This window comes from Neopelma chrysocephalum, unplaced genomic scaffold (assembly GCF_003984885.1).
Source record: "Neopelma chrysocephalum unplaced genomic scaffold, ASM398488v2 Primary Assembly neopelma1_69, whole genome shotgun sequence".
In the NCBI taxonomy this organism is placed as follows: Eukaryota; Metazoa; Chordata; class Aves; order Passeriformes; family Pipridae; genus Neopelma; species Neopelma chrysocephalum.
The window spans coordinates 2,737,613-2,763,429 of NW_020897729.1; the positions used below are offsets into that span (position 1 = coordinate 2,737,613).

Consider the following 25,817-nt stretch of genomic DNA (forward strand, 5'->3'; position numbering starts at 1 on the left):
ACACACACAAAAAGGAGCTTCAAAGCAGCAACGTAATGTTGGAGCAATGTTGTCAAATTGGTTAAGAATTAAAGCTGTCCCAGAGGGATGATTGCAAAAGGCTGCTTGTTTCGTTGGGCTTCATGTATCCAGGAGGCTCTGGATGTCTCGTGACATTAGTGGGGCAGAATTCAGATAGAGGAATGATGAAGTGGTCGATCAGCTCCTGACATCTGCCCCAGCCTTGCCCTGCAACCTTCTGTAATTCAGAAATAACCAGAGGTTTTGTGTGTAGTGAATGAAGGCAAAAGGAAAGGGCAGCTGCAGGAGAAGATAGAAGCAGGGAGAAGCAGCAGCGTAGGGATGCAGAGAGCTGGGAAAGGACGCCTGAGTTCTGTTCTTGGAGGTCTGTGGCAAGAGGCTCTTCATAGATTAGCTTTAGCATGGGAGAAATAAATCTGTGCTGACCTTCCAAAGCACTGAGGTGCTGGCAGGCATAAGTGCCTTTGCAGTGAGTATGGCTGTGCAGAAGTGAGCACGTGTCAGCGGGTGATCTGTGGAGCTCTCCTGTGGCTCCAATGGCAGAGAAGACCCAACTGCAAGATATTGAGTAGCTGTGGATAATCTCTTTAAGCTTAGTGGGAAGCTTACTGTCTCTGCAACCCATTGTGCCTCCTGCAACATTCTTTACCTGCCTTACCTGCTCTTTTTCCACCCTGTGATGAGTTTTGCCTGGGGCTCTGCTCCCTGAAGAGGCCACATGCCACCAAATGAGCAAAGGCAGCTGGAGTGTTGCTGGTGGCCACAGTGAGAGCTTGGCTTGTTCATTTGGAGTCTGTGAGGACTCATGGCCTGGATGACAATCACAGGTTCACTCTTCCCCCCCCGGCTGACCATGACAGGGCATCAGCAGGGCAGATCTGCACAAGAGCATGGTTTGTGCATCAGTGACAGCAAAACTACCTTGAGCTATGGTTGAGGGACAGACCTTTAGTTACACTTCTCTGTGTGACAGCCTGACCCTGCGTTTCTCTGAGTGGGATCCTCTTGTCACTGTGGGTGATGGCAGCATCCTCTTGACTGACAGTATTGCCCCGGGTGGTCAAGCCATGTATTGTCTCCATTACCCATGCCTTGCTGGCACTGATGGGTAGCAGAGATGGCTGAGCCTGCCAAGCAGGGTGTGTTTTATTTGTCTGAAATACCATGAGCAGACAAAGAGGGGTTAAAATAACAGAAAGTTGAAAACCCGTTATCTTTGGGAACTGTGATCTTTCCTTTTTGGGTAGGCAGGTTCCATGGGACCCCATCCCCCCAGATAGTGGAAAGGTCACCTTCCCGTACCTGATTACCTCACAACTTTCCCTGGCAGACTGTTCAGACAAGGCTGTTTTCCTTCCCAGCCCTTTTCCTTCCTTCCTGCACCCTGGACTTGTCTCCTTGCACAGACTTGGCTTCAGCCCCGAGCTGTGCTGGGGATCCAGAGCCCAGGTGATGCTCAGAGATGTAACCAGAGATGTTCAGTACTGCAACCCCAAAGCCCACTTAGGTGAGAGCTGCAAACAAGAGACAGGCACTCCTGAGTTTGTCCTGATCAAAATCATTGTTGTAAGTGGCCAAAGTCACACTTTTCCCAAATTTTGCACTTTCTTTTGTGTTTTGTCTCCACTGATTCTGTAGTGCACTGCCCATTCCACAAAGGAAAGTATCCGGGGGAGCTGTGTCTGAGATAACTGCTGTCTCTTTTGCCTCAGAGGTGCTTCCTGATATTCTAGTAGAAAAACTTTGGAAAACCTGTCCCAGAAAAAATGGCTTTGAGAAGTTCCTCCTTCAGTTCCCCGAACTAGGCCAGCTCACTTGGGAGGACTCTAGTTTGGACTACCTATGGCCAGCAAGGTGATCACTTGTCTCCCTTGGGGAGGTTGCTTCTTTTCTTGCTGACCTCCTGCTCCTGTGGGGTAGCTGCCATTTGCCATTGTAGCATCTGGAGAGGCTGGATCCACAGCCAGGCTTCATGGATCTTGGCCAAAAGAAGCAATCCCAGCCAGCCCTACTAGTCCTGCCTTAGACACCAGTCTCCAAAATGGGACTGAGTGATCTGCTAAGCTGTCATAAGATCAGGGCTTGCAGGAAGGGGAATTGTGGAGAGCATAAGAGATCACTGTCTGGACAGTGGTACCTGTAACACAGGCACGTGTGTGACATGGTGTTGCATGATCATGTGTTTCAGAATGGCTTACAGTGTTAGGGGTGTAGAAGTCAAGGGAGATCAACTGAATTTGGTCTCAGCCTGGTACTTGGTTCTTAGCTCAGTGTTCCAGATGGTGAATTTTTCAATGGTTTTGTGGCATGCAGTTTTATTTGGGTCAGTGAGAGCACAGTGTATGACTTTGCTACCCTTTAGGGAAGGGAAAATCAGTGCATCATCTAGTGATTCAGCACACAGCGTTTCTTAACAGCCTACGGGAGAAAAACGTTTTAATTCTGTGTTCATTCCTGAATAAGCTGTTAATTCTGTATTCATTCCTGAATAAGCCATTAATTTGAGTTAGCAATTTTCTTGGAGCCCAGAGGAGAGGAGTCTGTGATCAAATGGAGTGGCTCAATACTGCTCTCTCCTCCTTTCCCTGTTTAAAAAGGTCAGACTCATCCTAACAAATATCCTTTGACTTTTAGCCCTTGTGATGGTCTTCCCAGACCATTTCAGGAATCCTACCTGATCCAGCAGTGGCAACAGCCCTACTGATAATAATCTCTGTGACCCCAAAAAAGTGCATAAAGACTGGCAGCTACCTCCTTCCAAGGATGCTGCCCCTCTTACTCAGCCTGCTGGCTCCTGGTCAGGGTCTGCAGCTGTTTTACTGAGCTCAGGGGCTGCACCTCGTGGCTGTGAGAGCTTGTGGGACACTGGTCTGGGGGCCAGCAGCTTTCCCCTGGGGAATAAGGGGCTGCTTGGATGTGCAGGGCTATTGCAGGACTCAGTTCCATGCTGGTTTCTAGGCAGTTCAGTGTATAAAATCACTGGAGACATTTTCAGCAAAAAAGTCTCCCCACAGAACCATTCCGCTGCTTGTTGAAAGAGGATTAATTTTTCCCCCTTAAATAAAATGAGCCATGTTTGAAATCTGAAAAGCCTTGCTGAATGCCTTCTTGGAGCTGCAAAGAGAGCAGCTTCCAGGTCCCATCATAGCCTGCTGCCGGAGGCGGATCCAAACTGCAAACCCTTCTAACAGCTCTTTAATAACTCTGCACAGAAGGAAAAATCTGTCACCTTTCCCTCTGTGGTTTCTCCTCTGTTCTAATGCACTGGAGGAACGAGATGGAGCCGGGAAAGTTTTCAGAGAAAGACTCGTGGGAACTACAGCTGCCGATGGAGAAACTCACTTCTTTAGTGTCTGAGGGGAACCGCAATCGCTTTGGTGAAGGGTGGTGTGTGTGGGTGGGTTTGGAGGGGTGAGCTGTTATGACCCATGCATTTCAGAAGAACCACGAACACTTTATAGTAACAAAGGGTGGAAAAAGCAAGAGGTTTCTACAATGCATGTGACTTTTCCCTGAGGTTTGGAACCCCACGGTATGTTCCAGGCCATGGTGTTTGCGTGTCAGGCTTGGTGAATTAAGCTTTCCCCTACAAGCCTCTCTAGAAGTTGCTGTGATGACTGAGAGCCTAAAATGTTGCTTTTTATTTTTCTCTCTCTCTCTCTTTTCATTGTCCCACACCCCTTCTCCTCTCTGCAGATGAAGCTTTCGTTTACCTTGGACCAGGAGAGTGGGATGCCTCAAAGCTGTTATGTTTATCAGTACCGGGACAGCAACAGGTAAGGCCTGTGGAATATTACATACAGCAAATACGGGAAGGTGCAGTGAAGGGTGGCTGCCCTGCCTTCTGGCAAAGGAATTGCAACTGCTTGTACCACTTAAAAGTAAATTAAAGCAGGCCTCAGGCTTGACCTGAAACTGGGAACAGCTCCTATAAAGGCCAGATCCTTTAAAATGCACGGGGCCCTACAGCCCCCTTTTTTCTGCAGCTTTTAAAAGTTGCTTTTATTTGTCTAAAAGGCCTGCTCTTGAGTACCTGGGGCTCTGACAGAGCTTACCCAGGCTGTGCCATGGTGTGTTTGCAGCTCACACCCTACACTGTTTTGTGCTGGGGTCACTCTGGGAGCATGGGCTGGGGGAAAGCAGCCAAAGACTGCTGAAAAGGGCAGCCCTCACCTGTGCCCAGCTAGACCCACACAGCACCCCATTCTCTCTGTTAAAGCTCATGCCTGGGTTCACTGAGTGGCCTTTGTGGTACTGTAGCCCCAGAGCAGCCACGTGCTCTGTTTTTGTAAGGTACTATATGATATTCAAGCTTTGGATGTGTTTGGAGCACAGAGTCCTCTATTTCTAGGTATTCTGCCTATTTTTACTAGCTGCTGTAGTGAATTGGCACCCAAGATGTTTTTATATCAAATCACATTCTCATTATCAAATTGACAGCAGCAGCAGAATACCAGCATGTCATAAATCCATGGCCTGTTACTCCACCCATGTAGTTCTTCTTCTTGCCAGTTATTGAAGTTAACCTAAAAAAGGAGGGTATATGAAATTGTCAATGAACAGAACAGTCTGTAATTAGATCTGCTCTGAAACACCGACAGGAACAGCTCCAGTGAGGAAGAGGGACATCTGCAAATGCACAGACCCCTTTCTTAGCCAAGAGAAATCTTAATATTTAAACAAGAAGGGGTATCATTAGGGACAGACTCCTTCCTGCAAGTGGATGGGTGATTAGAACATGGTCCCACCCCAACTATCCTGGCCCCAGAGGCTGGTATGAGCAGAGTTGGTACCTCCAGCACCACCAAGCTCACAGGGAAACGTGCAGTTCAGTGCCAAAGCATAAAATCAACAAGGGAGGAGCGTTTGTTTTTGAGGTTTTTGAGGGCGGTGGCACACAATGGACAGCGAGGAAAAGAAACCTCACAGGCCTTTTGGGGTTTGTTAAGGATGTTTATAAACCAGTGTTTCTAATTGTGTGGCGTATATCTCAAAAATCAGCAGCTGTGGGGTTTTTGCCTCAGACCCTCCTCTCCCCAGGCTCCAGTGGGTGTTTTGTGCCATTGTTTGAGGAAACTCTGGGGACAGGAATGGAGCTATTTTGTTTAAGCGCTAAGGCCAATAGCAATTCCACTTGGAAACCTTGCTTTTAGCTGTGAGGGGTGCAGCATGTGACAAAGTAGCTGTGGCATGTTGGCAGCTGTTGATTTAGAGATGTATGGCTGTGTCCTGCATTTCTGGCAAGTGTGAGAGCTGAGCCACCCTGGGCCATGCCAGCCGGGATCATGACTTGGAAAAATACAGCGTGGGCAGGATGAGTGGAATTGCAAATAAACCCAGACTTTGCGCACGTCCGATAGATCCAAACTGCAACTACATCTCCCTGCAGGCCCCCAATCCAATGCATTGTATTTTATAGCTTGCTTGACCAACCTGGGGGGAGCAGGATCCCATTTCCCAGGGAGAGCCTGGCTATGTTTGCATGCACGCTTATCCCCCTAAACCCTGTGCATGCAGCCCAGCACTTCCAAAAATCCTTGGCTGGTGAACTGAAGCGTGAAGGTCTGTGCTACGGTTGACGTATTCTTGCAGGTAAAATGCCCTTGAGCCAAACATGCGCTTGGATCTCGTTGTACCCTGGGTGATTTTGGAGTTCACAGGAGCTGCAGCTTTATTGGCAACAGAGCTTTGCATTTGAGTAGTTTTGGGAAGCACCAGATGTGGTTCCTGCTCAGCCAAGAAGAGATGGTTCTTCTCAAGCACTGGGCCTGTCATAGGGTTAACTTGATATCCATAGAGTAACATAGCAGATGTCACTATCGTTTTTCCATATAGTAATTTTCCAGGGTAAATTGTAGGGCTTGTGTTCTCTCAAGCTTTGACAGTACCCACTGAGACACAAGGGGGTAACAGCTCTTCTACCTCCTTCTTAAGATGTAGCCAGAAGTTAAAGCAATGTAAGATTGGTGTCTACACTGTGTTTTGGAGCCGTTTACAGCCCAGAGAAGAAATACTGGTGACATACTGCAAGCTCATGCATGGGAAAGACTGGAAATGTGCACCCTGGAGCTCAGCGCCCTCGGCAGAGCTTCAGTCTGGGACCTGCTCTGGGAAAAGACTTAGGGCAGGAGTGCAGGTCTGCAAGGATCTTGAGCAGCAGTTTTAACAGGAGGAAGCTGAGGTGATTCTGGTCGACAGAAACCTGTTCTGACCTGGGAAGTGTACCCGGTGCCCCAGAGATCTGTGTGAGCCAGGCTGTGCTTGTCAAGGCTTAGTGTCACCCTGGTCACTGAAGGAATGTCCCTTCCCCTCCAAGTGGCAAATGCTGTTCCAAGCTACAGCCAGATGGGGCCAGCGGAGAACAGTGGATGTTGGTCTCCCACTTGCAGAACAAAGGACTGCAGCATTGCTGGAAGTGTAATTACCAGAGCAATTAAAATTTCTATTGCTTAGGCTAGAAGTGCAAGTACCATGCAGGCTCTTACAAGGAATTGGAATTTGTTCCCTTTAAAATGATAAAACCCTTCCAAGGAAATCTTGCCTGCTCCTGGCAGTTTCCTGTTACCTGCCTGCCTGCCTGCCTGCAGGAACATTTATGGGCACAGTGCTCACCGGATGCCTGCTCCACTATTGCACCCCGGGGGCCAAGCACTTTGGGTAGACTGGACTCTGCGGAGCCTTAGAAGCCTTGGATTGGGAGTAAAAGACATGCTGAGCAGCTGGCTGCTCACCCTTCCAACCCTGCTATAATATGTGGGTATCCGATGGCACTTGATAGTCCCAGTAGTGATCCAAGTGCTCTACTTGGAGCTGTGTGGAGGAGCAAGACTGCGGTTCACAGGGGTTAGACCAGGGAACATCATTTCTCCTCTTCTTCCTGCTCAGGCCTAGACACTTCCATCCCCTTGGCTGCCAGTCCTTCCCAGCCTTTCAATCCTTCCTGGCCCCAGAGGAAATGGCTTGACCTAACACAGAAGCAAGCAATCTGCTTTCTCACTTTCAAGCCATGTTGCTTAAATTCTCCCTAATGGGAATCAGTCAGTGTAACACAGACAGAGCCCTGGGCCGCTGCTCCGGGCTCTGCGGGACACTGCCCTGCAACAGGAGCACTGTGCCGTGACACCCGGTGACATTTGAAACAGGAGGGTACTATCAGCCTTCACATGGCCCCAGAGCAGTGACATCCAGGAGAGGACAGCCCTGCCAGCCATCCTGTGGTGTGACTGCGGCACGTGTCGGGTGTTGACAGTGGGAATGGCTTTCTGTCACTGCGTCTTGACACGGGCTGGGTTTCTCTGATCCTACACAGGATCCAATTGCAAAACCTAGCCAGGCAGTAAAAGACCATCAAGTCCACTCACATCCGCCACCACGGCTCATGAATCCTGTCCTACAACATGCAGTCACCAGTGCCTGCTCTAGGAATGTGATTCTGGCTGTGCTGAGGAAGAGCCAACTGCCCACTCTGGAGCCTGCTCCTGTGGGCTGCCAGGCAGTGGGAAGGAGGAGATCCATAAAGGTTACAGATGATCATGAAAGACTTTTTCCAGGCTGTGTGCAGGAAGAGCCAAAGCCAATTTGAGATCCCCCTGGAAGAAATTAATTGCAAGAAGTCCACTGTCTTTTGGCTGTATCCAAGAAATAGAAAATTCAGTCTGTTTTCTGCATTCACCGTCACGGTCCAGACTCTTCTCTGAAGACCTCCTATGCTCTGCTCACCTACCCACAGCAAATCTGACCCTTCAAATGCCTTTGTCTTTCCTCCCAAGACTCTCTGATTACTGTCACCTTTCTCAGATGATGCAGGACTCAGGGTCCCTGCCATCCCAGACCTGCTGAGAAGCTGTAAATCCCTGTCAAGTGTGACACTTCCTTGTCCCCAGCTGGTGCTCCTCTAATATGGCTTTCCTGCTCCCTCAGCCTCTAGGTTTTGGTCTATTTTTGAGGTCCCTTCCCCACATCCCAGATTCCACCTTTACCAACAGACCAGCTTGCAGCTCACAAATGAATTTCATTTTAATTCCTTGCTGCAGCTGCGGTTTGTGTCAGGATTATGAATTTGCAGTGGGGGCTTTCATGTTCTCTTCAGAGTAATTTCTAAACCCAGAGGAGCAGCATCTCGCATGGAAGCACTTAGAGACCTCTTACAAAAGCAGCATTGGAGTATTGATCATTTTGTCTCTCTGGGGACCCGGAGTGCTGCAGATCGAGCTGCTGTGCAGTGTAGCCACTTGCGGGCAGCAGCACACAACTCTTCAGAATGAGGAGTGAAAAATAGCTCCAGTTGAAAGGAAAAGTGGTGCCCCCTTTTATATAGAGATCAATGATGCCTGGTACATTGGATTATCAGTTAAAACACCAGGACTTCAAATGCCAGGGTGCATGCACTCCTGATGCTGACAGGCTCGTGATACATAATGCTGTTTGGGTTACCAACGGAGCTCCTCTGTGCAGTCTTTTCATAAGGTGAATGTAATATCTGCAGTGATGTACCCAATGTTACATCAGGAGAGCCAACCTATAATTATGCTGGAATTGTTTGAACGGGTTATTTGTCACTAACACATTAGCTCACTCCATTTATTGCTCCCATTCAGGACTGCAGCAGGTTTGGTGTAAACAGAGCTTGGGTGGAGGTTTGGGAAGGTTTATTTTTCTGAAAAGAGCAAAGCAGAATTGTTTGGAATTTATTCTTTTTTGCTAGGAGAGCTGTTGACTGGCAGTGCTAGGAACAAAATATGTAAAGCAGCTGACACAGCATAACTGATTTGTTTTTAGAGGTAATTCCCGGGTGCACAGCTCATGTGTTGGACTTTAGCATGGACCTGGTTGCTCTGCAATGAGCTGGCAGGTTTACCGTAAGATGTTTTGTTCCTTTTGAGAAATTGAGGCTTGCAGAGTGGGTTGTTTGCACAAGGAGCTGCTGCACAGCTCACACAGTCCCTGGATGCCTGACCTGCCTTATTACGTGGTTGTTTCATGGCACGCATCCCAGTGGAGCAGCACTGCTTGTGTTGGTGTAAATGAGCTCCCCTGGTGGCATCTGATTTTCTGGTTAGTGATCAGCAAATATGTGCTCTGCCCCACTCTGACCTGCAAGGCCAGGGAAGTCTCTGAAAGTGGCATCTTCTCATGTTTGTCTTGTCTGGAAGGCTGGAATTTCATGGGGGAAATCCATGTACATGACCCTTGACATCATAGGGTTGGATGGATGCTAGCTAGTAGCCTTGATATGCCTTGTTTAGATTTCGCATCAAAATAAAATCAGTGTAATTTCCAGGAAAAAAAGAGAAGACTGAGCACATTGGAATTTTTCTTTTGATACCATGTCTTGGTTTTTGTTTGACTTAATGGCACTAAACTTTACCCACGTACACCCTTCATCTGCCAAAGCCTAAGCATTGGAGCTGGCCATGCAAGGCTGGTAAATTATTCTGTCACTGTACATGGTGATAAACCAGTCCTCCTGGTTTTCATATTGGTTCAGTGAAGGGTAAATTGTCCAGGAGAATAAGTCCGGAGGTTGACCTTTAAAACTTCAAAAGATACATAATCCTTCCTGCCTAAGGCATGAGCTCGGTTTTCTGTCTGCCACCTCCAAAGGCTGCTGGGACATATGCTGCAAAATAGCCTTTGTCACTTGAGACTTGCAAGAGCAGAGAGCTGTTCTTTCCTTGCAGAAGGGCCCCTATGGCCATTTGTAGCTGGGGAAGAAGGGCTCTTGGAAAAGGCTCTGTCCAGGGACTATTTAACTGCTTTTGTTGACACAGACCTGCCTCCTCCTGCCACCCTGCTGTTTAATAACAGGTTTCCAGTCCATCAGAGCTGTAGAAATAGTAACTGCCAAGTCCTTGGAGTGTCAGTGTGATATGGGGGATGCAAATAGAAAAGGTGATCAAGGAAACCCACCTTTCCCTTGAGCAATCAGATGGGATTTGAAGATAACCTTATCCCTTCCAAATGAATCTTTGAAGCCTTCTTTGGTGTCCTGCACAGTATCCCACAGTGGCCAGTAGCCCTCTCTAAATCCTCATCAGGGTTCCAAAGCAGTCAGTGTGTGCTCCCACCCTTAAAGGATAGGAAGGACTGGGATCTTAAATCCTGGTGAGTGCAGGACCTCCCTTCTCTCCCTAGATTGAATCAGAGGAGTTTGTCATCTTATTTGTTTCAGTGTTCGCTTGGGGAGGAGCTGTAAAACCTCCTTATTATCAGTGTTAGGTGTCTGGGAATTTGGTGGCAGTCAGGTAGGCGAGAAAATATCCTGCAATTGTAATTGAGTCAGAGATGCTGTCTCCATGTGTCATCCTCTGAGATCTGTTTACATATCCATTTGTTTAACAATAGGTTTGAAAGCCCTCAGCAGCATTTCAGCACCATTTTCCCTGGCCTATGTGTCTGACTAATGCCCAAGCCAGTGAGCTATATCTGGACTAGAATTGCTAACCTGTGGATGTGGGTTTCTTAGCAGCCCTGAATTTGATGAGTCTATGATTAGCCCTTATGAACATGGGAGAGGACAGATCTGACGTGGGAAAGAATGAATAATCGTCATTCCACAAGAACCACCTCTCAATTTCACCTTGAACTCGAGTTGCTGGATTGATTTTGTGTCAAGGAAGGCCCTCTCCTGGGCTGACATCTGGCTGGAAAAATCACCAGACCCCCCAGCTATCCCTTTCCCAGCAGGATTTCTAGACATACTCTTTTCATAATAGGGAGGAGTCCTACTTTTGGCTTGGTCTCTGCGTCCTTGAATATATAGGCATAGTGCAGAGTGACTTCTCTGCCAGTAGTGGGTTTTGCTGGTCACCCTGTGATGTTACAAGCAGGGAGCACTGGGACAGCAGGTAAGTGCATGTGCTGCCTTCTTTTGCTTTGTCAGGAGGTGCTTCAGGTACAAACTAGGGGTGGAGAGTTGCATGTAATCTCAGACAGTGGGGTAACACCGATGTGATGAAGGGAATCATGAGTACTGGCGGCAATGAAGGATTCTCTGCTTGGGGATAGACCTGCCATTCCTGCTCTCCAGCCTTGGAGATAGACCTGCCATTCCTGCTCCCCGTCCTGCTGTTCGATCTGCACTTTCTGCCTGGAGGGAGTGGGGGTTTCAGTTTGCCATGGGCAGGACCTCTACAGTCTGTTCAGCACTAAGTACCTTTGTTCCCCAGGGAATCCACAGTGTAAACTGGAGTAACCGGGTGGATTGTCAGCCAGCTGGGATTGCTCTCTCATAAAGAGCTACTGGCTGAAAGCTGAAGTGTTCAGATTAGAAATAAAGCAGGCATTTGAAAGGCAAGAGAGATTAACTGGCAAATTGTGCCAAGAGAAACCAGGGGATTCTTATTCAAGGACAAATGTAGTTCTGGAAGGTGTTTTAGACCCTACACATCAGTTTATTTGACAGACCAGTAGCAACCTGAAGGCCTCCAGGCACAGGAGATCAGCTGATGGAATAATCCTCCCAGTCTTAAATTCCTGCCACACTGCTCTATGTTAATGTAAAGGATCAGCTTTGCACTCATACCACTTCTCTTTCCATCTGCCAAGCTGGGCATGCCATTTACCTTATTGTGTGAAATTATGTCCTCACGAATTAGAGGGTGAGAGTGGAAGTATCTCTCCTTGCCCTATCCTGAGCAACTAGGGTTGCAGTTCTACTTTTCCAGCTACTGCTGTGTTTTGTTCTGGGTCCTTTTGCTTTTTCAGTGTTTTTTCCACAGTTCAGTTCAGCTGAATCAGTCTGGCAGTGGACTCTGCTCCCTCCACACCTCCCTGCTTCTTCTCCATCGAAAAGAGGAACTCCAAGTCACAAGCATGTTTTGTGCGCTCAGCTCCTTACCGTGTCAAGGTCACCCTGAGTGGGGTTCTTGTTACAGCTTAGCACTTTCACCTCTTTCAATTTGCCATGCATTAGTCAATCTGGAGCCTAATGGATTTGTAACCTGACTTTGCCTGTATTATCTGAGCCGTTCCCAGCAATGTAAGAGGATTTGGGCACAACTTCCTTTCAAGTTAATGGAAAGATCTTGCTTGGAAAGAACCTGCTTGAGGATCTGAGTGTACTTTGCATTAATGTTTCCATTAATTTTAATGGGAGGTGTTTCTAAATTTCTCAGATCAGCTTTGAACATCTTAAATTTTGTGTCCTTCACCTGTCTCATCTGAAATGCAGCACCCTTAAATGAGCAGCGTCATTATTGGCCAAGATGTTCTGCAAGATTTTTCTGCCTCTGGAAATGTTCTGTTCTCTGGTGATCCCACTGGACACCTCACCAGCTCACCAGACGTGGGGCAGGATGTCCAGGGTCAGCTCTTGGCTGTCCCTTGCGTGCTCTCTGCTCCACCACCATCTGCAGAGCAGAAAGGAGAAAGAATCCTCAGTGACTTTTTAATTAGCATTTATAAAGCACTTTGCCATCATCAAACAGAAGGGAATAGAGAAAAGCAAATTTACTGTTGCCACTCAACTCTCAGTTACAGAGCTCAGCCTAGGTTTTAGCCTGGCTGGTGTCTTGTCTGGCTTTTCTGCTCCTGCAGGGCCATGCTACTCTGGGCACTGGCCTTGTGAGCTGAGCAACACAGTATCCCCAGCTTCCCCTCCTTCTCTCTTTGCTCTCTGCCCTCCTGCTACTCGGATAACTTTGACATTTGAACGCTCTGGTGATTAACTGTTCCTGAGCATCTCTTGCTGATCAGATCACTCCTCACTCCTGCCTTGTTCAGCAGAGCATTTATCTCCTTCTGGGGTGCCCGTAGATATTCCTTTCCATCTCCACTGAGCTGAGCAGAGACCGACATCCCAACTGCTCATTGCACCATTCCTGTGATGAAAACCAACCCTGGCAGAGCTCCTGTATGTGTTGCATCTCTGGCATAATCTCGTTTTGCTGAGACAGTCCAGGCCAAACAGTCTGATGTAGTAAAAGAGTTCATGCAAACTCTACTCATCTCAGCATAATCAGGTTAGCGAGCAGCTACACGTGCAGTTGTCTGGGCTTTAAAGAAAGACCACACTGGCTTGGCCCCTCTGGAAGTACCTCTGGGTAATGGGTGGTTAAATAGGACCTAAAGTGGTGAGGAGGCAGCTCTGCAGCAGTAAAACAGGGCACCTTTTGGAGAAGTCATCATTAGTGAGTTTTTCATGCTTTATTTAAGCTCAGTGCTCATTTGCAGTCTTGCTGCCAGACAGGCTCTGTCTGGTGTGGTGCCACTTGCCTGGCACAAGTGTCCAGGTAACAGAGGAGCAGAGAGGGTCCACCAGAGGCAGAGGGGTCTGGTGTGACTTGTTTGCAGCATAAAGCAGGAGAGGCTGGGAGCTGGCTGCCCCGTGCTCACACGCTCGCTCGGAGCCAGGCCAACTGCGGGTCAGTTCCAGCCCCCAACAATTAGTGAGACAGATTAAATCTAGATTGATCTGTCTACTTTCTCAGAGTGAGCCAATTCCAGCAAGAAATTCTCCTTTCCCTCTGTTTCCATGTTAAAAGGAAGGAGACCTTGTCAGATTTCTGGATAAACGGGAAGCACAGGGCAAGGTAGAAATAAATGTTGTGCTAATGCGTAGGAAGAATCATTAGGACAGAGACATCGTTGATGCAGCTGGGCTGCGGCTGATCCACATTGCTGTATTGAAACTCTGCCTCTGGTGCAGCTACTGCAAAAGACAGGATTCAAAAGGGCTCTGCTATTTATTGCACATTTGCAGTGTTTTGCAGAGAGTCAGAATCTGGTTCAGAACAAGAGTTTTCGGCAACAATAACAGTCTGGACTGGTGCAGTGATGTTTGCTGCAGGGAATTCTTAGGAATTACCTCTAGGTGTGGTTATTTGACAGATGCACTTGGATTGCTGAGGTATTCACAGTCCCTATCGCCACTGAGTGAAAACTGAGATTGTGGGAGAGCAGAGGAGAAGGGTCATGTTACTCCAGTGAATTTATAGGAGCAGGGGTGTGGTGTCAAGCTAAGCTGGATTTTATGTGAGTCTCTTTGGGGATGAATTTTTGGGAGGGCAAATGGGAAGTGAGAAGCAGGGGATCAGTCCTTGATCGAAGCCAGCAGAGGAAAATCAAACATCTGCTTCATGCTGTGTGTCACACCTGCCATTCTGAGGCTCCACAGCCAAAATAGGATGACACTTAGAGGGACACTTAACTGAACAGCTGCTGGCCTGCCCTCTCCCTCAACCACATCTCCATGCTGCACTGTGAGCAACACGGACAGCAAAGATTTTCAAGGAGAGTGGTTAATCCTGAAGGGTGCAGTGCTCTAATCTGAGCTCGGCTCCACAAGCTGTTCTGCCCACGCAGCCAAGACAGGACCTTTGCAACAAAGAGTTCTCTCTCTTACACCCGGAGTGCTCAGTTTTTTAAGGGTGCCGTAGAAAGACTGAGAAGTACAACAGAGCACCACAGCCAAACCAGTTTGGCTTTGCATCACTGCAGAGAGCAGCAGACAGGCCTGGAGAAAACAACCTGCAAGCTCACTGACCGCTCCAAAAGCAGAGTGAGACAAAGGATGTTTGTCCTGAAATCTGTGGTGGGTGTAGCCATTCCCAAGCTCCCAAATTCGCAAAGGGATGCTCTCTTAACTGGCAGAGCAGTGTGGTTTTGTGCATGTTTATTGAGGATTTTTGCCTGCATGGTGCCAGTGCAAGAGCCATTGCTTGTAGTTGACAGCTCAGCTATTGTTGCAAAGTGTGATTTAATAGCAAGACTTGATTACAACATGCAAATGTAGCTGCTGGGGGACTATCTCAGAGGTTTGTGGAGATTAGCTGTTAAATTGGCCAGTGCAAAAACATTATTAAGCAGAGAACATAATTACTCATCTTGTGCTTCTGTAGTGTATAGAAGAGACAGATTTGTTTAAAAGCCAGAAAGTCCTATATAGAGAAAAGACTCGTGTCAATGCCACATCATGTACTGCTGTATGTTGCAGCATATTTTATTAGAGAAGCAATACTTAATAACAACATTTGGGAACCTGTGGAAGGAATCCATTATATTATTCTGCATCATAAAAGAAAACCTAATGCCTAGTCTTTGTGAAAGCTGTGCAGATATTGAAACATCTCCTTTTGGTGGTGGTTGATTGCTTTTATGGAGATTGTATCATATGGATATAAACAAATCCAGCACTTGATATGAAATTTGGAAGCAGGGTTTTAGACTCGTTCATCTGTCTTCTATCTGTGCATGTTCCCTCTGAAATGCATCAAGGTTCCCATTAACACCTTAAACGTGGAAAGTAGAATTAAAGTGAGACTGTCAGCACATACAAAATGAACAACCGGGCGTGCATTGCTGTTATGTTTTTCCCCTTCGGTCCTAGAGTAGTCTGTGATTGCTAAAATAAAAAGCTTATGTGTGTGAGGATGCAGGGGAAAGGATTAAAGTGTGGAGAGCTGCAGACCTCGTTTTGGGATCAGGCTGTGGTTCAGAGTTTCCTCCTTCCCCGTGGCTCTCTGTAGCCCAGGCTGGGCTGCAGGGCATAGTGCAGTGGCAGCTAGAGGACTGAAGTCAGATGTAAAAGTGCATTTGGCTAGTCAAAGCCCCAGACAGTTTCAGGAAAATCTTTAACAGAGGAGTCATGAAGACTAAATTAGAGGAACAGCTTGTTCCTAATGCAGCGTAGTTCCTGCAGTCACGAGTGCTGGCATGGGAGTGGGATGATGCTGTCAGGATGAACCTGCTGTGCTGCTGTGGCTGCTGCTCACCCCTGATTCACAGTCGCTGGTCACTTCTCCTCCAGCATCTCTGGCCCCCCAGCAGATGCTCTGCCAAGCCTTCACTTGTCTAAGCAGAAGGAAGTGTCCTCCCAAGCCTAAGTGGACAAGATAAAGACTTCAAGGAGTGTTGATGGGAAACTCCTTGCCTTCCTCTTGTTGCAGCTCAAGAGCATTTGTATACCAGTAATTGCTCCCCAGGCTGCTTCCCGTGTGACTCAGAGCTGAATGTGGAGCTGCAGTGTGAACCTTGGCATCCTGGCACAATATATCCCAATCAGTCTAAATTTGAACTTATAGTCAGTCCTCCTTCCTCTTTTAGGGCATAGAAGCACACCGCCTTGCTTCTACCTGCTCTGTACTGGAAAATTTGCCACAGCTGGAGCCATCAGCTCTTCCAGGTGTGCAGGCAGGGAAATGAATACCTTGTTTGTGGCTGGGCTTGTTTTCCACTCAGAACCACAAAGCACCTGAACCGCAAGACAGCTGCTCACCGGGATCTCCTGGGGTGACTGTAGGGTGACTGGGAAGAGGTCTGGCTGCATGCAGCAGCAGCATCTCCCTCCTTTCATTACTCAGTGCCAAAGGGTAATCCTAAAAAATACCTGTGAGTGGTTTGCGAGCTATGAGTGTCAGAGGGGACAGCTCTGCAAAGGTCTAGTATCAACTGGGGAAGGGAGAGTGACATATCATGTCATCACTGAGCATGAAGGGATGGTACCTGCAGCCAGGCACAGGGAGTGGGTGGGAGCAGGGACTGAGTCTGGGTCTCAGCAGAGGAGGCCAGCAGAGCATGGATCAGTCCTGTTGGCAGAGAAGCAGGAAGGGACATGGGGCAGCGTGGGCTGAAATGCTGAGCTAGGGCATCTTATCCCTGCACAGGCACATGTCAGTTGCAGCTATTTTTTTATAATATTCATTGATAGTTTGTGATGAAGCCAAGAAGTGGGAGAAACCACACAACAATATTTCATAATAGTGTTGCCCCAGCTGTGTGAGGGCTGTGTGTTCAAGCTGCCTGCATCTCCCTAAGCACCATGTGCACACTTTGAAGCTGCATATCCAGTAATCGGTACTGATAAATGCAATACATTTCACATGGTGGTAGAGTTACAACAGGAGTGTCTGATAGTCAGGGAGGAGGCAGAAGTCATGTATTCCTCTGTTAAGCTCCTTTTTTTTTCTGTGTGTACAGTTTGGGAATGCAACAGATCCGTCTGTTAAATGGCTATTAACCTGTTCTCAGAGTCTGGAGTGCAAGAATTTGTTTGTGTGATCCTCTTTGACAGTACTGATGCTGCCTGTGGGAGATGCCGTTGGCTGCAAACTGAGGTACTCTAGGGAGAGTTGCAATAGCTTTGTTTCTTGAATGACAGAGTTTTACTGTACTGAGCAGAGTAGCACACAATTTGAGGCAGGACCTGCTCCTAGCAGGTCCTAAGAATTTGCCACTGCTGCTCTGAAACCCTAGGCTGAAATAAGGCTGTGATAATTAATGGAAGTTAAAGTGCTCCTTCTGCCTGTGAGCTGGTTGGAAATGGAAAAGAAGAACCTGTCACAATTGTGACTGGCTCTAAACTACTGTCAGGCTTTCCTCCTTCCCTTCCCCTGCCCCAAGTGGAAAATTGTATTGGAAAGCAGCAGTTAGAGCACTTAAATCTTTCCACAGTTCATTTCAAGCTCTCTTTCTTCTTCCCAGCCATACCCAGGCCAGTTTGGGGCACGGATGGGAGACTGCGTCTCTGGCTGAAACTTGCAGGATGTTAAATAACAATGGGAGAGTGAGTTTCAAAGAGGGTATAATGTGCCTGGATTGCACGTACCAAAAGCTGTATTTCCCATGCTTTCACATTCAGCTCATCCATGCATCACTCTCAAACTGTTTCCTTTCTGTGTGGAATCTGTCTTGGTGTGTTGTGGAGCAAGCTCAGGCTGACATGGGGTTGGTACCTCTCCTGCTACAGAGGGACAAGCTTCCACAAGCATTCACAGAAGCTTCTGGTGTCTGTCGTGTCCAGACAGCAAATGTGAGCACGTGAAATGTGGGCAGTAACAGAAGCTTTTATATCCCCTGTGGTGAGTTACCAGGTTCTTGTAATCCCTGCCCTTTCCCAGGTACTTGGATTGTCTGTTTTAACTAGCATGTGCCCCCTTTCTCTTAACACCTCTTGGCACAGTCACCTTGCTGCTGCAGGCAGTGGTTCTGGGTGGGTTTGTCCCCTCTTGGGTCAGGAAAGGGTTTGTCCCTGTTGGGTCAGCTGTCTTCCTCAGCTGTCTGGATTTAACAGGTTGATCAGTTGGAGGAAGCTCCCAAAGCTTTTACTCCATTTTATTGAATAACCCTTGGTAGAGAGCTGAAGGCCCAATAAGCAGACCAGACCCACTCCTTAGGGAAGTCTGCTGCCTCCTTGGGGCCCAGGTTAAAGATGTGAAGAGAAAACTTTCCACCCTGGTACAGCCCTCGGATATTATCCATTATGGATTTTTCAGGTAGGCAGCGATGAACTTTCAACAAGAAGTCCAATGGCATTCAAGAGATATTTCAGGGCTTTGAGGTGACTGATTAAGGAATCAGGAGCACAGGTAGTGTTTCCTCTATCCTCCCAGTTGCAGGAAATGATGAGGGAAGGAACAGGAAGAACCAGCAGATCAATACCTGATTCTGAGCCTGAGGTCACTGAGAGAATTTGCAGGTTTTTTGATTATAGGTTGGTTTACACAGTACCAGATCTGCAGGCAGGGTACACCTGCCTTAAAAGGGGAAAAGGATCTTTGCACAAGAGTTAGCAGGGTTCACCGAAAGAGCTTTAAAGTGGATTTGAAGGGGGAAAGGGATAAAACTGGGCTTTCTTCTTCTAAATGTACATCTTCCCTGTTCATTCAAGGGTTAAGTAATCTGAGAGGTGCAGCACATAGAGCCAGGTATCTGTCAGGCCTGGACTGGAGGCTCACCAAAGCATGAGGATATATGATTTTATTTCTGTTTTGTCATTTGGAGATTACTACTCAATGTCTGTAGGACAAGAAAACTCCAGGGCATCTTAGGATATGCCCCGTGCTCCAAGAGAGGTTGTTGTTTTGGCTTTGCTACATTAATATATAAAGGCAAGAACTGATGGCTGAAGTGCTCCTTTTCAAGGATTAAAAGGCACTGCCAAGGCTTTGCAAGATGACAGTGTTGCAAATCTTATCACAATCCAGTGCTTAGACTGGTTGCTTTCAGCAGCACAAATATGCTGACAGGTCTGTATGTCTGCTTTTTGGTGATGGTAGATTTTTTCAGGAGGTTGGTCTGTGCTGCTGAACTCTGGTTGCAGAGCCTGGAAGGTAACATAGCAAGAATTCTTTTTCATCACACCTGGGTCTTTATTTTAACCAAACTTGCCTTGATCTAGTGAAAAAGGAGCAATTCAGGGTATCATTTTGGATTTATCTTTGGTTTCTCTGCTCTTAAATGCAGCTGAGGGATCCATAAAAATCAGTGGAGGAATTAGCAGGAGTAACCAGATTATTCACTGAATTGAGATCCAGGGACAGAGACATTTGCTAACTTTACCCAGCAGTGTGTGAGGTTTTGCAGACCTCAGTATCAACAGAACTTGTTCTCACTTTCATGTGATTTCAGTAGAGGGACCGTGATGTGAAACAAAGTCCTTTTCTACTAATCCAGCTCTGGAGAGTTGTCATATCCATCTCTGGACTTTAAGGATATGATTCTTTCTTGCTTAGATGATGCGACCCATCCTTACCTGTTATGATCTCACTGAAACTGCCTTATCTATCCTCATCTGCCATCTGGCTGTAAGTAGCTCCAGCTGGAGACAAACAACTCTCTGTCACCAGGGCCGCACATCCTCCTCTCTGGCAGCGAGGTGCCGTTCAGCACCCACTCCCATCCATGCTGCTTGGCTTTTTCCATTGTGTGCCCAGCTCCAGGAGGGTGTTCGGCAGTTTGTCCTCAATCCTGTTGTGTAAATGAGGGTGATTTCAGCCTGCCACGATGTGTGGGCTCGCTGCAACATGACTGTAAATCCAGATCTGAACGTTTTCTTGTAATGGACGTGGTGGTGAAATTGCATTGCTGCCTTTAACCTCAGGCTGTCCTTAGACCAAGCTAGACTCTTCACAGCCCCTGCGTCAGTAAATCAAATAGCTTTTGAATCAATGCACATAAAAGTCGAGAGAGAGAAGTTACAGATGGAAAAGACCTATTGTACCTTGAGCCTGTCCTGCTGCAGAGGGGGTAAGTCTCTGTCAGGAATTCCCGGCGAAGCTCCAAACCTATCTGCTGAGGCCAGGCAGGGTGAGAGTCCTGCCTGGGAAAGATGGGGCGGGGGGGAGATTGCCTAAATTTCCTACAGCTTTTCCATTCTGCTCATCTCTGCATTTTATTCCCTTGGCTTTATTTTTTGGGCAAGGAAACTGATGCTGATTGTATATTCAACAAACCCAATATGTTCATTCTCCTGATCATTGTTTTTCACTCAGGGCTATGTCTGACTTTCCTTTAGCAGCATGTTTTTCTCACCTAATATTTAGTTTAAGATTGTAGGAGCTGGATATAAAACCTTCTGGGATGTTTTAATCTGCCAAGAGGCTGCTTGAAAACAGAAGTTGTCCAGAGTATTTCAGTAGGATATTTAGAAAACATCACCTCCAAATTCTGTGTTGCCCATTTCCCTTTCATCTCCCTGCCAACTTCTATTGGTTGTTTTAACCCCGATCTGCTGTCAGTGTCCCCAATACCTTGCTCCCCTCCCCTTAGGGTTTCCATGTCTTTGAAAGTCCTGGTAACCAGAAGGTTCATGTGTTATGCTTTGCAATTGTTTCAGACCAAGAATAATACAGCCGGAGCCAGCTGGATCCCTCGCTCGGTATTGATACAACTGTTCCCCTTAACCTGCCCACACTCAGTGCTACAACTGCAAATCTGAGGCTGAACCAGGGCAGTGCTGGGAGCCCTGCTCCGTGGCCTTGCCTGGAAAGCAGCACCCCCAGCAGAGCATCCCACAAGCAGTGAGCAGCTGCCTTTAGGTGTTGTCTGCTGGGGACCTCGTTAAGCGGAGTGTGTTTTTCTGACACGGATCTTCTCAGAACCACTGGTCCCAGTGGTCATTCTAATTCCCTTGATCTGTAGCCAACTTCTCCTGAGCATTCCTCCTCTGGCAAGGCCCTTGCTGAAGGCTGGCCAGTCTGGGTGATTGCTTCTCCTGCAGGTCTCTTCCTATAAAGCCCAAACAACACTTGTGAGTGTGGTTAAGAACTGGAACAGGCACCCAGAGGGGCTGTAAGAAAGTTGACCTTGGAGATTGCTAGAACTCAATTGGAAAAGGCCAATCTGATCCAAACTTTGGTTATCCTGCATTGCTTGGACCAGAGACTTGCAGCAAAAGAGGATATTACTTAGCAAGTCACTACCTGACTTGCACTTCATGAACATAAGGGGGTGAACGTTGAGTTGTTGTGCCACCAGTGCTTTGGATGCCATATTATTTAGATTACTTTCCATGTTTTTGGTATTTAAAACTTTTTTTGAATTATCTTTTGTTGTTCATCTCTTCATGAGCTTCTACAGGCCCCTGCTTGTTTGTCCCTGGGTCACATCCTGGTTGGTAGATGGATGCTCTCCCAGTCACTGACCATCTCAGAATATGCTTCTAGTCTGAGATGTTCATCCATTATTCTTTATTTCCCCTTTGTCCATCAGATTGTCTCCTGCTTTGGAAATAATCAACTCTTTAATGCCAGGTAAACTGGAAAAAAACATCCAAAGGCTGAAAGGAGAAACACACACAGGGTGTGAATGTCTCCTCAGCAGGAATGTCTGGGAGAGCATTAGCTGATGGGGAATGTGGAACAGGAAGGCTGGTTCTAGCAGTCTCTGACTCCCTACGGCACTATCAGTTCTCCGGGTGATTAACTGTTTGTTTCTCCCTTAATGAAAACTTATCTCAGATGGAACCACCGTAATAGAAAGCTCATGTTTTGGAGCGATCCCAAGTGTAGGTTAATATTTACAAGCTATCAGATTCAGGTTTTATCTCTATCCCTGCCAGCACAGAGAAAAAATCCTTTTAAAGATCGCTTTTGATCTTTCTGGTTCATGACATGGCTTTAGTAAGACACTTTGCATATGGAACAGGCAAATGTCTTAATGGAAATGTAAGTTTTTCTCATCCTTTCAGGGACTAGTAACAGATGAGGAGCCCCCCACATACCAGGGGCCATGGCTTTATAATGGAGCATAAGTGATGGACAGTATCTCTGCAGGATACTTGTGCTACAAAATGTCAGAATGTTATTTCTGCCTTGATGGCTTAAGATCATGTTTACCTAATGGACTTACATTTGCATTTTGCAGGTGTTGTGTTAATATTAATGTGTTGTCTGAATTGTTAATATTTCTTCACTTCAATGTTACATTAATGAAGGCTGCAGGGGATGGAGAAAAGACCCAGCTAATTAATTAAATCGGCAAAAAGCATCTTTAACTTTGCATCGTGCTGCCCTTTGCTTCCACCTAATGGGTCTTGGCATTTCTGGTCAGCAGCCACGTATCACACGCTGCTGTATGGAGCACTCAGCGACGAGCTTCTAATTTTTCTGACCCATAAATCACTTGTATAAACTTTTAATGGTGAGGAAAAGTGCCTTTCATTCCAGCTTCCTCCTTTCAGTGGGAAATGCAGCCTGATAACAGACAGTGCTGGCCTGATGTGTGGGGCCGGAGACTTTCCCGTCAGCAGAGGGGCTGTCTGCGTTCATTCAGGAATTCTTTCCATTCCCCTCTTAGCCAGACTCTGGATGACATTAATATTATGTGTCTTGTCATAAGCTGTGCTTTCGGAGCCAGTGGTATATCAGACTGCACGTCTCAGGAATGTGGACTGCCAGTCTGGCTGGTTGTGAGGTATCTCCCCTCTCCTCTGCCCCATCCCAAGGTCCTCTGCCCTGGGCTCAAAAATGTGATAGTCCTGAGAAAATTGTGGAAAATGCTGGAGCTGGGACTGAGGGAGCCTGCTGAAGTGGTGCCTCCATGTCCTGTGGGGCCTGGCATATGTGTGCAGGTCTAAACTTTCATCCCTGGCCCACAGCAGCTGAAGGTGCTGTTTTGGCACAGAGGGCACTTCAGTGTCATGCCAGGAGTCTGAAGGTTGTTGCCAATTTGCATGAAAAGGAGCAGACTGCAGATATATTAACATTTAATGAAGAGGCGTAGCCCGCAGAGCCTGTGTCCTCTGCAACACTCACTCTTCAGTCCAGTGGTGTTTCCATTGCCATTTTGATCAAGATGGGATGAAGGGTGGTAGGGCAGGCAGGTGTTGACTTCCATACAAACCACAGATGAAGGTGAGGAGCTCCAGGCCAGGCAGGGTGCATTTTTCACCCACACAGCTGAGAGCCAGGAGGTGCTGAGGGCTCCGGGGCTGCTTGTGCCGTCCAGCGCCCCGACATCCACCCTGACATCGAGCTGCCAGATCAGGGCAGCACTTTCAGGTAACGGGGCTGCACAGCGGTGTCGATAATTTCAGAGGAACTCAGGCTGAGGTTTTTCTAGTGGTCTAAATCCCTGTGTGCAAACCAGTACATCAGGCTTTAGGCAATTAATTCCTAATCATGCCAAATGCCTTCAGGAGCCAGCTTCAATACTGAGAGCTTAAAACAGTTTTCCACCGTACCGCAGATAATTTGGGTAAAGCAAAGAGAGTGGTCTCATGGCATTTCCAGCCTCAAGGTGTGAGCGTGATCTGTAAGTGACATTTGTATTCAGAGAACCCTCCCATGCATTTGTGTTGTAGTCATCTATTACTGGGAAGGCACCATAACAAATGAAAAGGGCATTCTTTATACCCCAGAAAGGGAGTTCATTAGAGGGAAAAGCCATTCTTGCTTAGTAAGAAATGAATCTAAAACTGCCTCAGAGCTGCTATTCTCATCAAGTTTCAGTGGTAGCAGTTTTAACCAAGAGCTAATTGAGCAATCTCAGAAAGTGGAGTAATTCCATTATTCAGCTATGCTTTGTACAAGGCTACTGCTAGCTGCGAGAGGAGCACAAATGACTTTCATCAAGCCAGGAACCGCCAGCGTTCTTGCCTTTTACTACTTTTTCTTTCAGAAAAAAAGTAGGTCTTTTGGTCTTTTGGCAACTGTCATTGGCAACACGAGCTCCACACCAACATTGCAAGGCTCGTATGTAACACTGCAATCCAGTTTTTTTGGATAACGGGATTTGATTTTCAGAACTCTTCAAGCAGCAGTGCTGCTCCAGAGTGGATGGCTGAAGATGCTCCTGTTGGTAGGTTAGGCAGAGTGTCACCAGGAAGGCAGTACACTGTTCTTGCAGAATTTTGCGTGGAAAAGAGCATTGCAAGTGCCGGTCCAGCTACTCGCCAAAGAGCATGATTCTGTCATTGGCTGTGCTCTCAGGAGATGCGGGATTAGGTAATGTTGCTTTTAGAAGAGCTTTTATAGAAACCTCTCAAGTTCCTTTGCTTCATGGAAGAGCTGTAATCAAAAATAAACGAACATGATTTAAAGAAAAGAAGAAAAAGTCGTACCACATCCAGCGTCTTTGGACTTAACACCCTGGAGAGGGTTTGTTGGTTGAACCGTGGTGCTGTTTCTTTACCACTTTCCTTCAGCTGCTGCTGCTGTTGGATGTGCACAGGACTGTTTGCAGCCTTTTGTGGAAGGTGACTTTTTTCTGGGCAAATGCAGCAGGATTTAGAGTCCCATTCCCAGGAGGTGGCTGTAGATCTGTTTATTATGAGAGTGTGCTGTAACTATAATCCCCTCCAAGCCAGCAGAGAGCAAAGGCTCTCAGCAGTGTACTGCCCTTAGCAAGAGGATATATATCCATCAGTGTCTTTAGAGCCCTCTCAGACACACACAAACACATCAGGGCTGCCTCCAGTGGCACTGTTTGGTTCAAACACAGACCAAGTGTGATGCTTTCAAAGCTATACCGTCCTAACCCTGTTTGGACCCAGTGTGGAGCTGGACACCTGAGGCAGGCACATAGATATGGGTTGAGAAACCAGAAGTCTTGACTGCAGGTTGAAGCACAAATCCATGCTGAGCTGGGATGGTAAATCCATCCATAGATGGGAAGGAGTTTGAACAGCAAAAGCTTTTTTCCCGTGCTTTTTTCTCCTCCTGTGCAGGAAGGAGCACGTGCTGTGAGGGAGAGGCAAGATGGAGAGGAGCAGATGGGATTTTGTGATGGGTTAGGAGAAAGAAGTTTGGTAACCTTTACAGAAATGCGTGGTTACATTTGGCTCAAGTCTGAGTTGCTGGAAAGCTACTGGGGATTTACCTGGTGGCAGCTCACCCAGCCAGAGGGACCAAGGGGAGCTCAGACTCCAGATCAGAAGAGTTCAGCTCTGTCCCTTTGGGAGCAGGTTTCCACAATGAGCTACACATGATGAAAAGACCAACTTCTTCAGCCTGTCAAAAGCAAAAGACCCTGCCATAGGGGAGCTGCATGGTGTTTTGGGTTTGTCTCTCACACCTCAGCTGTGATAACTCTTCCAACACCTGCATGCACCCATCAGTTACATCTTGCAAAGGGGATGGAGGTGAAGATGGCAGCATGGGGGAAGAGCTGTGTTCACGTGTCCAGCCCCACCTCACTGCTGTTGGCTCTGAAGCCTGTGGGTCTGTTACACTGGTGGAACAGCAGATGTTTTAGTGACATTTCTCTTTAAGCTGCCTGCCTCCTTCCTGCACTTACTGGATTGCAAGCAAAGTACTCCTTGTCTTTCCCTTTCAGCGAACCTTGCTTAGCTAATGTCGTTTGTCAAGTTAATCAGGGAGAGTGGGCACTTCAATGGCTGCTGTATAGCCTGGCTGTATTGCCATGGAGACAAGCAGCCAAATAGACATTTTACTTGCCCTGCTTTGCTCTGGAGAGATTTGGCATGAGAAACCAGTATTTTATTTGCCATCAACCAAACAACTTGCTAAGGCTGTCGATATTTTTTCAAGGTTGCTATCAAGAGATTGGGAAGTGTCTACCTAACCTTTTACAGAGCAAATGGTAATGCTGCTACTAAAGCAATTCCAGGATCTGAG

General features: G+C 47.2%; 1 protein-coding gene across 4 annotated transcripts in view; it reads left to right on the forward strand.

Annotated features, from left to right (window-relative positions):
- DIS3L2 (DIS3 like 3'-5' exoribonuclease 2) overlaps positions 1-25,817 on the forward strand; it is a 184,017-nt gene that overhangs the window by 143,140 nt on the left and 15,060 nt on the right. For all 4 annotated transcript variants that reach the window (XM_027685729.1, XM_027685731.1, XM_027685732.1 and 1 more), the window contains one exon: positions 3,718-3,797. In XM_027685729.1, coding sequence (XP_027541530.1) covers positions 3,718-3,797 — 80 coding nt within the window. The remainder of the gene's footprint in view (positions 1-3,717; positions 3,798-25,817) is intronic.